This window comes from Anabas testudineus, chromosome 17 (genome assembly GCF_900324465.2).
Source record: "Anabas testudineus chromosome 17, fAnaTes1.2, whole genome shotgun sequence".
Classification (NCBI taxonomy): domain Eukaryota; kingdom Metazoa; phylum Chordata; class Actinopteri; order Anabantiformes; family Anabantidae; genus Anabas; species Anabas testudineus.
Window position 1 is genome coordinate 2,945,029 of NC_046626.1, and position 16,488 is coordinate 2,961,516.

A 16,488-nucleotide genomic window follows, 5' to 3' on the forward strand; every position below is an offset into this window, starting at 1 on the left:
GCAGGATGGGTGGGGGAAGAGGAAGAAAGATGAAAGGCATGAATGGAGGAGACTAGAGGAGAGAAAATATACACTCCTATTCAACCACTTTCCCCTCCCTGTTTGACTCATCCCCCTCTCTCTTTCCGTTTTTACAGTGGTGCATTCTGCCTGAATGCACAGCTTGCCATGGAAACACACACACACACACACACGTTCACACAGGCAGCTCCGCCTCCTCTGCAGTGTAGCGGCTGCAAGCAAGGTACAGCAATGGAGGACTCAGCGGGGCAGCAGGAAAAAATTGAAGGATTATGGGAAGGAGTGCATGATGGAGGCAAGGAAGACTGGACGAGCGAGTGCTCCCTCTCTTCCTTCCTTAAACACTCCTGTCTTCTTTGCTGGACGTCTTCCAGGAACACAGATGTTGTAGAAACAGATGAGAGAGTCCTCGCCAAGGCAGCTGAGATCAGAGTAAGAAGACCGCAGCACCTAGCGCTGGTGTGTTTTATGTATCTGTGTGTGTTTTGTTGAAGTTGCATTTCTTTGAAGTTGTAAATATAAATGAACAGTTAACATAAATCATATCGGTGCATGTGTACTAGTGTTTATACTTTGTGACTCCTCTGCATTTCCCATAATGCTTTCAAGTGATGCCACGTTTGTACAGTCTGAGACTAGTCTCAGATACACATGTAGATCTACATGCTCAGTGCAAATCTGAAAAAACAGCTATGTAAAGCTTGGGACCTCAGGGCCCATATTTGATGTATTTAATTTGGACTTACAATGATGCAGGTCAGATCATTTACCAATGATTATCTGCCTTACCTAAAGGCAGCCTCTGCAGATTAACTAATTCTGCAGTTAGTTTTAACATATTTGTGTTTGTCTCAGTTTTTGCTTATTAATCATCACTCTGTGTCTTTACAGTTTGATGGCTTAGTAACAGGACATACATTTTTATTCGTAGGTTAGGTTGGGAGATGTCATCATTTAGCTCTATACATACTATATTTCTATGTAGAATCCAAACACAGTAAGTATGTGGAAATTAATACAGAGATATATGTGAGTAATATAATAACCATCTTAAAGTCTGAGTACTGTGCAAAAAAAAAAAGTTTTTAGCCTGTATTTGTATGTTTAGAAATTGATGAGCTGCTAGCAGTGCCTGTTTGCACTGTAACCACAAACATACTGATAGTAGTCACTGGTTAGTCAGTTTGATTCTAAACAAAGAAGACATTATTATTTAGGATGATATGATAAAAGGACAAAACTCCAGAAAACTACTAAAGTATTTATTACACACAGAAAACAGCTTTTACCCTGCCACAGTGAAACAATAGAAAGAAACAAAATGTGCAATAAGCCCTCATTACCTCAGGATGTGTAATAACATATGCAATACCACAATGTGCAATACCATGTGCATTATTTCAAATTTATTTATTTTTGTGATTTTTGCTACTTATCCATATTGTTCCTATATTGTGTTAAATACTTTCCTTCTATACTTAGACTAGTTGTTTGTGTGTGCATTTGTACACCTGCATGTCTGTTTTACCATTAACATTGTAGACGTGTAGTTCCTAATAATTTTTAATTCCATATAATACCACTATGAATATCTTATACTGTGGGGGTCAAAACCTGCACGCTCCATTTGTCCTGACTGATGGTGCACCACAAACTCAATGAATTATGGTGATGACTTGGTTTAAGGTTAGGGGTAGAGTTATTTTAGAATAAGGTTTTGGGATATTTAAAGAAATTGCAAGGAGAAGAATAGGGTTGGGCAAGGTTATGATGATAGGGACACGTGTGTGTGTGGGGCGGGGTGGGGTGATTGCAGGAGCTGGAAAATTCACTGGCTGTGGAGAACTTGGAGCTTCAGGAGCAGCAGTCGGATCGCAAGGAGCTGGAGGAAACTCTGGTTAAATTAGACAAACACAAAGAGAAGCTGATACAACAAATAAAGACAACAAGGCAGCTCTGCTATGAAGAGAGTCAGCAGGTAATAATTAACAACTACAACTTGTTCTATGTCACTTAAATCTTAAATCAGTTAAATACAGCTTGTATAAATAAATATATATAAAACTGTTACACAATGCTGCATTCTCTGATGAACATTCACAAAAACTTTTTGAACCAATGTCATAGTTTTCTGCATTAATTTGTCATAAAATCTGTTCTGATCTTCATCTAAGTCACAACAATAGAAAAACAAAGTCTGCTTTAAATAATACTACACAAACATTATATGTTTTCATGTTTTTATGGAAGATAACGTGAACATTCACAGTGCAGGGTGGAAAAAGTAGGTGAACCTTTAGACTTCATAACTGGTTGACCCTTCTTTGGCAGCAATAACCTCAACCAAACATTTCCTGTAGTTGCAGATCAGACCTGCACAACAATCTGGAGTAATTTTGGACCACTCCTCTTCACAAAACTGTTTCAGTGTAGCAACATTCTTGGGATGTCTGGTGTGAATGGCTCTCTTAAGGTCATGCCACAGCATTTCAATCGGGTTGAGGTCAGAACTCTGACTGGGCCACTCCAGAAGCATTTTGTTCTGTTGAAGCTATTCTTTTTTTGAATTACTTGTATGCTTTGGGTCATTGTCTTGTTGCATCACCCATCCTCTGTGGAGCTTCAGTTGGCGGACAGATGGTCTTACGTTTTCCTGCAAAATGTCCAGGCCCTAAGGCAGCAAAGCAGCCCCAAACCATGATGCTCCCTCCGCCATGTTTTGCAGTGGGGATGAGGTTTTGATGTTGGTGTGCTGCGCCTTTTTTTCTCCACACATAGTCTTCTCATATTTTGCCAGTAGTGCTGGACAGCAATGACTTCCTCCGTGGTGTCCTCCCATTTACTCCATTCTTGTTTGATGTTTTCCTTATTGTAGATGTGTCAACAAAAATGTTAGGATGTGCCAGAGATTTCTGTCTTTAGCTGACACTCTAGGATTCTTCTTTACCTCATTCAGAATTCTGCGCTGTGCTCTTGCAGTCATCTTTACAGGATGACCACGCCTGGCAACAGTGCTGAACTTTCTCCATTTGTAGACAGTCTATCTTACCGTGGACACATGAACATCAAGGCTTTTGGATATACTTTTGTAACCCTTTCCAGCTTCATGCAAATCAACAATTCTTGATCGTAGGTCTTCTGATAGCTCTTTTTTGCGAGGCATTGTTCATATCAGGCAGTGCTTCTTGAAAGCAGTAAACCCAAAACTGGTGTGTGTTTTTTTAAGGGCAGGACAGCTTTCAGAAACACATCCAATATCATCACACTGATTGGACTCAACGTTGGCTCACTCCTGGCTCCAATTAGCTCTTGGAGAAGTCATTAGGCTAGGGGTTTTCCACCCTGCACTGTGAATGTTTAAATGTTCCATGAAAACATATAATGTTTGTGTAGTATTATTTTAACCAGACATAGAGGAAGATCAGAGCATATTTTATGACAAATTAGTTTTTCTTGCCACTGTAGGTTTTTTTAGGTTTATGCCAAATTCCATAAATAAACTTGCTATACTGTCACCAACATAACTCTTTGATTAACTACGCAATGTTCACTAGAATAATTGTTGTTGGTCTTCTTCTTCATTGTACAACGCCATATCCAGGAAAGGTGTGAGTTTTGTACCAGTTATAGAGTTATAGTATAGTTGAGTATAATAAACAATTGTTGGCCATATTCAGCATTAGCAGGTTTGGAACAGCTGCTGTTCTGTGCTGATACCTTTATTTATTTCCAGTAGGTCATGATGCACTTACATTGCTCTTTATCCTGTTAACATGCTGGACTGGGTTCTTGCCAGATCCTCTCCCTGCAAGCAGAAGAGGTACAGAAGGAAAGCCAGGTGGAGGAGTATGAGAAAGAACTTGCCAGAGCCAGGTGGAGGTTGAGAAAGCTCAGGGAGGAGGTGAAACAGGCCAAGAGGAAGGTGGAGGAGGCTGGAGAAAGGAACACTCCTCTGCAAGACTCCATCAGGCAGTCCTATGAAGAGATCCTGCAGGTTTTATGCAGCCGTGTGTGCATGTGTGTGTGTGTGTGTGTGTGTGTGTGTGTGTGTGTGTGTGTGTACACACAGTGTACAGTATGTATGTATGTATGTACTTACACATGTGGACAAAATTATTGGTACCCCTCTGTTAATGAAAGAAAACCCACAATGATCATGGAAATAACTTGAAACTGACAAAAGTAATAGTAAATCAAAATGTACTGATTTATTACTGATTTAACCAATGAAAATCAGACATTGTGTTTAAATTGTGGGCCAAGAGAACCTTGAAAAAAAAAAACTAACTAATGAAACAGGCCTGGACAAAAATGACGGTACCCCTAAAAAAGATTGAAAACAGTTTGACCATGACCAGAGACATGTTAAATGAAGGTGTGTCCTCTAATTAGCATCACAGGTGTCTTCAAACTTGTAATCAGTCAGTCTGCCTATTTGAAGGGTGGCAGATTGTCACCAAACATTAGACTAACTGTGTACCACACTGAACTTGGACCACAGAAAGCAAAGGAGAGTGTTGTCTCAGGAGATTGAAAAGAAAATTATAGACAAGCATGTTGCAAGGTAAAGGCTATAAGACCATCTCCAAGCAGCTTGATGTTCCTGTGACTACAGTTGCACATATTATTCATAAGTTTAAGGTTCATGGGACTGTAGCCAACCTCCCTGGACGTGGCCACAAGAGGAAAATTAATGACAAATTGAAGAGACGGATAGAGATAATATAAACGGCCCAGAACAACCCCCAAACAAATTAAAGGTGAACTCCAAGGTCAAGGTACATCAGTGTCAGATTGCACCAACCGTTGTTGTTTTAGCCAAAGTGGACTTCGTGTGGGACGACCAAGGGCGACACCACTGTTGAAAGCAAATCATGAAAAAAGCGAGACTGGAATTTGCCACAGTGCATAATGAGAAGCCACAAAGCTTCTAGGAGAATGGGCAGATAAGACAAATCTGAAGTTTTTTGGCAAGGCATATCAACTCTGTGTTCACAAATAAAAAAGTTAAGCATACCAAGAAAAGAACACTGTTCCTGCTGTGAAACATGGAAGAGGTTCGGTTATGTTCTGGGGCTGCTTTGCTGCATCTGGCACAGGGTATCTTGAATCTGTGCAGGGTACAATGAAATCTCAAAACTATCAAGGTATTCTGGAGAGAAATGTGCTGCCTAGTGTCAGAAAGCTTGGTCTCAGTTGCAGGTCATGGGTCTTCCAACAAGATAATGACCCAAAACACACAGCTAAAACACCCAAGAATGGATAAGAGCAAAACATTGGACTATTCTGAAGTGGCCTTCTATGAGCCCTGATCTAAATCTTATTGAACATCTATGGAAGGAGCTGAAATATGCCATCTGGAGAAGGCACCTTTCAAACCTGAGACTGGAGCAGTTTGCTTAAGAGGAGGGGGCCTAAATACCTGTTGACAGGTGCCGAATTCTCATTGACAGTTACAGAAATTGTTTGATTGCAGTGATTCAAAAGTTGTGCAACAAATATTAAGTTAAGGGGAACCATCATTTTGCCTGTTTCAATAGTTTGTTTTTTAAAATGATTCTGTTGAGCCACAATTCAAAAGCAATGTCTGATTTTCATTGCTTAAATTTTGATTTATTATTACTTTTGTCAGTTTCAGTCAGTTTTTTTCTTTCATTAACAGAGGGGTACCAACAATTTTGTCCACGTGTATATATTTTTGGTTTAGATTAGATTATGTTGTGATAATATGTTGTTTAAAACTTTTATTTATTAGTGTCTTCAGACTGAGTGGCACAATGCTGGAAGATTTAAAATTACTTATAAAACAGTGATAGTCAAGGTGTCCTTGGAGAAGACACTAACACCCCACAGTAGCGCTGTCATCTGCTGCAGCTGTTCGAACAACAATTTCCCCAAAGGGATCAATAAAGTATGTAAAAAAAGAAAAAGAAAAAAACAACTGGAGAATGGAAACAGACTACTACTACTATTTTAGCATTTGATTCTTATACTTGTGTCAACAAAATAAACGTGTATTGATAAAATAAAAGAGCAAATCTATTACTTTTATGTGACCTCAATCTGCTCATCTCTGTAGGAGGAGCACATGCTATGTTCTTTGTCAGGAGGTGCAGTCACCCCAGTTAGTCAGCTGGAGGAATCAACATCTCCAGCAGACACCACAGGAGATGATCCACTTCCTGTGAGGCCATGGGGAAGGAGCCAATCACTGCCTGCCTATGCTGACCTGATAATGGTAAACCACCCTAAATACACCTTTGGGCAAAGAACAAACAATAGAGTATACTGTAGGCACTAAGATTTATGTTGTGAGTCACAGTCTCCAGTCTCACATCCTGTACTGCCCATACATGGTCTGATTGTTACTCTCTATCTGGGCCTATCCACGCTCCTCTCTGCCTGATTACCTTTCCACATAAGCAGGTCTGCACCAACATGCTACATTGTGCCACTTCAATCCAAAAGACACTCTCCAGCCATTTCTGAAACCTTGCCTAATTACCTGCCCATTGCTGACCTTCTGTTTTGACTGCAGATTCCTCGACTTTGACCTAGTACTTGTATGTCCACTCTTTGATTCTGTTTTCACTTTGGATTGTAGACCCTGGACTGTTCCATTTTCTGACTGTGTTTTCTGGTTATGACCTTCTGACTCTGACCCTCATTTTGGATGTTACTTATTTTAATTGCTGCTCTGGTTCTTCTCAGTCGTCACCATTTTAGAAAAACTCCCCTGCTCACAAGCTCTACGACTGGTTTCCTCAAATACCAGCCTGTACTACACTTCCCAACATCCTTCTCTCCAGCCTCTATATTCACCAGTCACTGCCTGCTCCCTTCACAGTTCTGGAAACACTGGACTACATTATCCAGCTTCCCCTGCATTTATCTTGATACTGCCAGTTTCTTGAATAATACAGTGAGTCAAAACATTCGGAGCTGGCAGTTTTCCCACAAGCCCACAGCTGGTCATATTCTGTTTCCTCTAGACCCTGGACCTGTTAGCTCAGAACCACAGCTTCATACCAGTTCTTGGACCTCTCCCAACTCATCTGAGCTTCTTAAAACAAAACTTGTTTTTACTCAGTTTTAGCTGGTTGTGTCAGGCTGTGGTCGAAACCCCTCAAATTGTGTTGGTTGTCACACAGGTGCACTTCTAATCTGGGTAATGTCGATGAAGATTCTCAGTCGTCCAGGTGAGGTTATCTGGAAGTTGAGTCATAGCATCTGGACATCCTTTTTTTAGGTTGAAACATTTTGCTACTCATCCAAGTAGCTTCTTCAAAGAAATGACAGAAACTCAGCTACCTCTGAAACCAACAAACAAATTTTAAACAACCCTTACTTCACTAGATCTCCTGTCCTAGTTCGGACCTTGTCCTTTACATCTGCATGGCCTCCCTCTCAGTAGCATACAGGTAGTAGAGATGACCACATGGTCACACGCATGCCTGGCAGAAGGTCATTGGCGGTGACTCCTAAACACCTGAGGTTTTCAACAAGGAGGTCACCGTTTTAAAACACATCTTTCAGGTTGAGATACTCTCCAGGACCAGGGGACACCGGGGGCCAGGAATCTAATCACACAAAAAGTGATATCCTCATGGTGATGGTGAAGATTCTCAGTCACACAGGTGAAGTTATCTGGAAGTTTTGTCACCCCAAGTGGGCCTTCAACAAGGCAGCACCCTGTTCCAGGAAAAGAACAAGGGAACAGTCGGAGTCCCAGGTCCAAGGACAAAGGACACTCATTTAAGGACTGTGATGTTCAAATATTTGACAAAGAGGACAAGTGGTTTGAGAGAGCAAATCAACCCCCCTTCTCTGGCAGGGCGACCAAGGGCTCGCGGTTCTGAGCAGAGGGGGAGATGACTGGCTTAGGGGCTGATACAGAGGCTGACTGAGCAGGGGAGGGAAGTACAGGTGGGAGAGAGGTCAAGATACGCTGGAAATGTTATATTAACTTATTGATGGAGAGGGCAAGAGTAGAGTGATGACTGCACAAGAATGGAATCCTGAGGGGGGAAAGGGCAGCTGGTGTGAGCATGGTTGCTGGAGTGGTGAGTGACAGCCGAGGCAGGTAATGTGTGTGTCCATATCAGTACAAATCCAGAGGCACACAGAGAGTGAGGTCCAGAAATCCAGAACAATAAGAGAGAGAAAACAGGTCACAGGGTCTAGGGAAACAGTCAGAGAGAGAAACAAACTCCAACTCAAATCCAAATACACAATCCAAGTAGGGTTATCCACAATCCAAAACAGGGTTATCCACAGAGAAAGAAAACTGGTCAGATCAGGTCAGACTTACAGGATAGGTCAGGCAGAGAATCAGTGGTCAAAAGATCCATCCAGGTCAGTAACAGGTTGGCACAAGAATCACTGAGTAAGAATGCTGGAAAGACGATCTGGGGGGAACAAAGGACTGCAGACTTGTTTATATGTTGGAGGGAGAGAGCAGGTGAAACTGATCGGCTAATTAGAGATAGAGGTGCAGACAGAGAGCTCAATCAGAGCAGGAAGTGGAAGGCTGGAGACCATGACAGTTTGCAATGCTCCACAAAACAGTTTCATTTGGTTCAGCTAGTTAACGAAAAAGACTTAACCCAAAAACCAACACTCAACTGAGTGAAAGGGCGTAGTTTTTAGAAAGTTTTGACTCTCTCTAGGTAACTTATATGTTTAATTCAGTTGCTTCTCGAGAGGATGTGTACGGATGTGTGTGTTGGTGGGTTCTGCCACCTATATGATCTGCTGACTCTACTTTCTGCACACCTGGGTTGCACTGAATGAAGCCAAACATGACTTTTGTGTGGCTTCTGGTTTCCTAAGAGTTATAGGAGTGATTTTTCCAGATTTCTTTCATTAATACTGAGGTTTCATTGCAGTAGCTCATCAAAGTGACTAAATAACAGCATTAATTCCTCTGGATCAAATTTCTTTCTGCTTTTACACTTTTCATTTTACACACTCTCAATGACAGACACCAGTGAAACACACAAAGTCCTCATTTAAATATGGCAGCCCCCACCATGTAGCACCTGTAGGTCAATTATGTAATACATAAAACACACACAATTAAGTACTCGCTATTTGGGAACTTTATCATTATCTTGGGCATAATTTTGGCTGTGTATACTAATTTACTGTCAGCAGAAAACACCTGAGTTGTGGCAACTGTAGCAATTTAGCTATTTGCATGAATGTATGTTGCAGTTCTCTCTCTCTCTCTCTCTGGCAGGGGGCCAGCAGCTCATCATTCTGCAATAATCTAGCAGATACCAGAGAAGCTGACGATAGTGAGACCAGCTCACCAAAGGTGGCTTCATTTGTACTGAACAGCTCTCACCAGCACTGCATACACAGTTGATTATATATATTGACATAATTTGCTATAGAAGAGCATACAACTAAATACTGTTATACGGTTTGCAGAATGAAATCATTGGAACTTTTAGGATTTGAATTGTATGATCATGTGATTAACACAGTCTAACATAGAATTACCAACCATCAACAGAGCAGTAAGTAAGTAATAGATGCAAACAATGTTACCATGTTCCACAGGTGGACAGGTCTGACACAGAGAATGATCCAGAAGAGAGCGAGATCAGCAATGATGGGGAAACAGAGAAAATGAAGAAAGAGTCCATTCATAATGTGAACCCTCTCAGAAAACTGGACTTTTACGAAGCAGACCCTTTTGCCCACTGTCAGAGTGACCGTATGTATTAGACAGAGGCTACATGGTTCTTACAATGCACTCTTCAAAGATCACATGGCTACACAGCTCCACAATTACGGACCCAACATACATATACAGTACCAACAGACATATGTATATCTCAAATTTTGAAAAAGTCCTGACTGCACTTGTTAATGTTTGGCTTTTTCATCAGCGAGAGTCCCACCCAAACATTTTGTTTTCCCCTTCTTCCAAACTACACTAATGTTCAAATGAACTATGTATTTAAGACCACACAAATACAAAAACAAGCATAGTTTAGCACACATGCTGTATAATGTCAGAGGCATTCAATTTGGTTCCTTTTTCCTTGTTTGGAATCCTATACTATTTATTGTTACTTTATATTTTGTGTTTCTTGAAAATTAGGCTATTCAAAAGAATATTGATTTGTTTGTTGTTTTTGACAGCCAGCCACGCGCTATATTTTTCTTTTTATCCTACCACAACCGATTTTCCAATGTGTTTTTAACTTGATTTGTAGATGAGCTTTTCAATGAAGATCTGTTCCCTAACACTGACTCATCTCGTAAGTAATTCTGTACTATTTTAAAGGTGTTAAGTAGATCAAGAGTGTGACTAGTCAGTTTAGTTTAGTATTGCACATAATGTGATGTATAATGTACAGATGGAATGATGTTATATGTATCACTGTAAATCTAGTGTAAACTATATCATTGTAATCCAATACAGTTCAGAGATATATTTTATATTGTACAGTATGCATTAGTTATAGATTTAGTTGCCTAATGGTGTTACAAACACCATGAATGAGGCCATAATTTATGTTTTTATTTAGCACTTAAAACATTAATGCCTTGTTTACAATAAATGTGTGCTAATGCTCAAGTTTTCCTCTTTCTGATCAAAATTATCAAATGACAATATGATGGCTATCCTGTTTTATCCAGCATGTCACTAATTTTTATGTTAACTGACATGTCTTTCAGATGGATTCACTTCAGACCCTTTCAAAGGCAGCAACCCCTTTGCAGCAGATAGTTTGTTCCCAGAAGTGAACACCTGCATTGATGAAGGGGCAACAAATATCTGTGATGAGGTGGACACTAGTCTGTCCTGTGCTGAAAACAAAGCCTCAACAGGAACTCAGTGCTTTGAATCTGAATTCCCAGATGAAGACAGTGACATAGAGATTAGCTATAGTCACGAGGACCTCAATGCCATAGCTGTGGTTGATGATTCTCTTGGATTTAAACCTATTCAGAGCTCATCAGAGGAGCTGGCACTGGAGCCCATCCAGGGCTGGAGGTCTCATGGTCAGTATTCTGTAGAATCAGACCCTAATGGGTATGAGCTGGACCTTGGTGCTGGTTCCCCTTCCTATGACATAGAAGAAAAAAGTCTGGGATCTTTAGCTGGAGAGGCTACCACTGAGGCAAGAGCAGATCAAGGTAATTTATACTCAAATGCAGTTCAGCTTTTCAATATGACTGCACATCATTTAGATGATAATTTTTCTTTTGCCATTTCACAACATTAATCAGTGCATTTACATGCACTTAACTAGTTGAGTAACAGTTGGCTTAATCAAGTAATCAAATTTCTTAACTGTCATGAAAATGGGAAACCCTGGTTACACTATTCAGAATATGAGATTAGAGTAACCTGATTTCCCAAGGTAGATTTCTCCCAGAAAAATCCAATTGAATATGCAACCATATGTATATCTAGAAAAGTGTATATTCAATATTATGAATTAATTGTTTTATTCTGTCTTAATTTCAATGTGACTTATTTTATAAGTGTTAGCAGTGCACTTTTAATTGAATTCTCTCCCAACACACCTCCCGTTGGGCTTCCTGTTAGAAGACCTGAGGTGACATTCACCTACACTACCCTCCTCCATATCTAGTAGGGAGGAGGATAGGCAAGCTAGCTATGGCAAACAAGTGCTGGAATCAAAGCTAACTGCGGTCCAGCTAAATATTAGATTGTGCGACTTTTTTTTGGACGGGCAGAGTATTCTTTCCAGGCACTTAGCTGTGGCATTCAATATATGAATATAACATTTCTGCATTTATGCATATTTGAGGTTTTATGGAATAAATGCAAAGAAATTACAGAATGTATGTAACCAAAACAACAAGTAGGTAGGCATATAAAAAGGGTCAGAATGACAAAATCTGTAACATCCTTTAAATAAACAGAATATAGACACACATTTGTCAACATCACCCCCTAAGAAGCAAAATAGATGCTAAGTTTAAAACTACATACAGTATTTCACTATGCCGCCATGTTACTACCATAAAATCCAACTAATTGCAATTTTTTAAATACATCTGCTACCAATATCATATTTAAGGAATAAGGTCAACAGCTACTCAGTCAGCTCTTCAGCTACTGGCACTTACAGAAACCTGGACCACTCCAAAGAACACAACTATCCCAGCAGTCTTATCCACTAATTTCACCTTTACCTTCTCACACTCCTCACCCATCAGGACAGAGAGGTGGGGTTGGACTTCTCATCATTGACACTAGGAATTTTTCCCTCACACTAACTGTCAACAGTCGCTCATCACTTATGTATGTGATTATAACAAAGCCTGCTGGGTAACTTCTGTGATGAGCTTGACATGGTGATCTCCCACTTCCCTGAAGATCACACTCCTCTCATTATCTTTGGGGACCTGAACATACACTTTGATAAGTCTCAGGCTACTGAAATCCTTGCACTTCTGAACACGTTTGACTTGAGACTGGTCCCCACTTCTCCAACACACAGAGCTGACAACTACTTTGATCTCACTCTCATCTGGAACTGCACCACAGATAACATCTTAGGTTGCTTTCACACTTTAATTCCTTTGCTTTTGTCCAAATCAGTTGATGAGTTTGTAAACTTGGAGCAGTTTCTCCTTGGTTTGGCTTTGTTTCACACACAGAAAAATCCAAGCGAAGAAACACGTCACTTCAAACTACACAAGAACATCCTCTCCACTTATTGGTCAGATGTGTCTGCTGCGGGAACAGGAAAAGTAAATACAGGAAGAAGGTGAAGTGTTGTGCACGTTTGTGTGACAGCAGGGAGATGATTTGACTATGAATGTTAACGCAGGTTGGTCATCCCGTGTGATTATTGCTTATTACGCTACATCAGACCTGGTGTCTGTGAGACACTTCATCTCCTCATGTCTCCACGTTTGTCCTTGATTAATCAGACAGCATGTCATGACAGAACCTCAGCACTCTCAATCCTGAGCAGTTTTCTTCCCTGGTCTCTACTATCCTACCCCACAACATGTCCTCTCTACTCTTGACACAGACACAGCCATTTACAGATTCTGCACTACATTTTCAACTTGTCTGGAGAGTCTCTCTCCTCTGTCTTCCAAGCCTGCCCTTACATCAGCTACTAATTCATGGCTCACTAACCAGATTTGTGAACAACTCAAGAGTGATTAGAGAAAGTGGCACAAGTCCAAGGCTCTAGCTAACATATATCATATGATATCAGAACCTGCTTGCATCTTTTTTCTCATAACATCACCAAGGCAACAGAATAGTACCAGGAGAAAACTCAACAACACCACTGAATCCAGGAAGCTTTTCTCCACTTTAAATCACTCATCTAATGCCCTCCACCTAACCCCACCCACCTCTCTCACTGCCTATGGCTTTGTCACCTTCTTTACTAGTAAGATGACAGCCATCAACGCCCAGTTCATTCCTTCAGCACGTTGCCACTTTGACCTAGGATGATGCCTCCACCTTCTTTCTCTTAAACCATCCTACCACCTGTTCTCTAAATCCCATCCATCTTTTTCAAGCAAGCACCCACACTTATCCCAGCCATTCCACAAATCATAACCTTACATATCTTACAACAGGCACCTTTCCATCCTCATTTAAGCAGGCCCACTCCTTAAGAAACCTACTCTTGACCCCTCCCTTGTGGAGAATTCTGGACCAGACTTTTCTCTTCCATTCCTGGCCATGACCCTTGGACAAACAGTCTTCAATCAATTGACTGACTTTCTTTCTAGGAATGACCTCCTTGATGTCAACCTGTCTGGCTTCAAGAGTGGTCACTCCACAGAAACAGCACTTCTGAAGGTCATGAAATCTTTGCGGGCAGCAAAAGCTGCATCTCAGTGTTGCATCTTAATCTTACTTGATCTATCTGCAGTTTTTGACACAAGTCTTACTTGTCTTGGTGAACATTAAAGGTATCTTGGCAGGGGCATGCTCACTGCCTCCCCCCCTAGTATGCAGCAGGGTTTAGTTCTTGGTCTTCCAGTTTTTTTCTATCTATACTACATCCCTAGGTTCCATCATTCAGTCACATGGCATTTCCTATAATTGCTATACTGACAACACACCCTTCGGACAATGCAGCCTAGTTCACTGGCAGGCACTGGTTATATCTTATCTCGACTACTGCAATGTCTTATTGGTGGGATTACCAGCATGCACTATCAAACCCCTCCAGCAGCAGCATGTCTCATTTTCCATCAGCCAAAAAGGACACACATTACACCACTCTTCAGATCTCTGCACTTGCTTCCTGTAGCTGCCCACATTCCACATTACAATCAAAGCCCTGATGCTTTGCCTACAGATTGGTCAGCCCAACAGCACCTTTAATAAATGAGCAGATGTTTGAGATGCAGTGATATGCTACTCACTGCATCAGTTATGGTTAAATAACTTGTTGCCAGCTGAAACATAATCATCTAAGCAGTAATTATCCAGTGGGAGGTTTTTGCCTAGCTGGCCTTGGTCAGGAAGACAACTATGTGCCTAAGACATAGCCTGTAATCACCCATATGAGGATGGGTTCCAATGTATGGCGCCACTTGTACAAGTACATGTCCATGTTTCCTAGCATCTCTGCTAGGAAAAATGCTATAAGCTGAAGGGGAGGCTACCATAGCGCAGTAGGGCTAATGAGAGGGAGACAGATTGAGAGGGCAGGAAGGGGATCTGGGATCATGACAGTACGTCATGTAGGGCGGCCATCGATTGTACGGTTCAGCACACAACCTCCCTATGAGTGAGGGTTTGAGTTTGGCACGGTAAAAGTCCTCCTCCACAATGAGGGCAATGTCCCAGTGTTGTGTCTGGTGCTGTGTGAGAGCCTGAGGTAGAATATAAACGGTGCTTGGACTATGACAGATATACTCCCGAGGAAAATAAAAAGGACAACATTTAATGGTCAGTAGCTCCATGTTGGGTGTGCAGGAGCATGTGAGAGGTAGAGTGCTTGTACTGTTGCACCATTAAACACACACCACCTCCCATTGACTTCCCCGATTCCAAAGTTCTGTTCATGCGATAAAAAGTAGAATTTGGTAATCCTTTACAGTAATAAAATATAAAATACTGGTAAGCGATTACTACCTATTAATATTTCTTCTGATACGTCAATCCTCCCACCTAAATTTTCACACTCAAAAGTTAAATCTAATGCTGAAGTGTTCCCTGTGCGCATATCTATTCTAGTATCTAGAATACCAGAATAATCTAGAATAATTTAGTATTTACAAAAACCATGTTTATCCCATTTCTCTATTACTTCCCCATCTGCATCTATGTGCATTATCCCCACATTCCTACACCCGTCATCATCCATATCTTTATTTGTATTAAATTATCTAAACATAGCCTCTTACAAGGATTATAATAATTACTAATTACAACTTTCCATTACCTCATCAACATTACATAATTTTGTTTGAACAGAAGAATAACCAACTATTCTGAAATCCAAATTTGATCTCAACCACATTTCCTGAACACAAATAACATCTGACTTCAGGGCTAAATCATCATCAATAGATCAATACTTGAAGGTGACTACCTTCTTCAGGTCAGCCATTATCTTCCTCTCATTTACCCGATCTGATTCCTTATTTAGATGTTTTCATGCACTGCTCCTTCCTTCATTACCTCCTCTCATCTTCACAGCCTCTGCATTAGTTATCTCACTTTGAAATTTTACCCGCTGTTTTTCCTTTTCCCTTTTCATTACCTCACAGTCACCATATGCCACATTATAATTTCCATCACAATTATTATCTAGCACACTTCTTCTTCCTTTAAACGTCTTGGCTATATTGCCAAGTCTTGGCAGTTAACGCCTCACTGTAACTCAAAAACCAGTAACTCAGAGAGAATTTCTTCTTCAAAATCAATTACCACATACTCACTATCTATTCTTGCTCCCTCATGAGTTACCTCGTTGCCTCCAAGCACCCTTCACATTTTTTCCTTTTAAGTTTGCCTTAATTTCATCCAAAGTGACACTGACTGGAACTCACTAGATCACTCCTTTTAGCCACTTATTCTTCTCCAAATATAGGGGTGCTTAAAACCACAGCAAAGGCACAGCGTGTGATTAATAAAACCAAAACTTTTTTTTAATTGGCCAAGACACTTTGCAGCGAGTCTACTCTATGTGTCACTTGCTCGGCACAGCTATCTATTCTTAAAGTCAAACATGTTGCGCTTACCCTGGCCATGAGTCCATTAAAAGCTAATCCGTGTGTTACTGTCAGCAGTGAAGCGCAGCTGCAGCACTAAGGCACAGAGTGTGATTAATAAAACCAATATTTATTGACCAAGACACTTTACAGCAAGTCTACTCTATGTGTCACTCACACGGCACACCGATCTTTTCTTAAAGTCAATCATGTTGCGCTTACCCCTGCAATGAGTGCATTAAAAACTAATTCATGTGATGCTGTCCATGCTAA

At 40.8% G+C, this 16,488-nt stretch overlaps 1 protein-coding gene across 1 annotated transcript; it reads left to right on the plus strand.

Moving 5' to 3' along the window:
• The first annotated feature begins 252 nt into the window (after positions 1 to 252).
• LOC113171859 (epidermal growth factor receptor substrate 15-like) lies at positions 253 to 11,071 on the plus strand. Its single transcript, XM_026374603.1, has 8 exons — positions 253 to 453; positions 1,838 to 1,999; positions 3,818 to 4,015; positions 6,101 to 6,259; positions 9,263 to 9,340; positions 9,589 to 9,745; positions 10,717 to 10,908; positions 10,992 to 11,071. Exons 1-8 carry the CDS (start codon positions 253 to 255, stop codon positions 11,069 to 11,071), a joined length of 1,227 nt encoding a protein of 408 aa, XP_026230388.1.
• Positions 11,072 to 16,488: the final 5,417 nt, after the last annotated feature.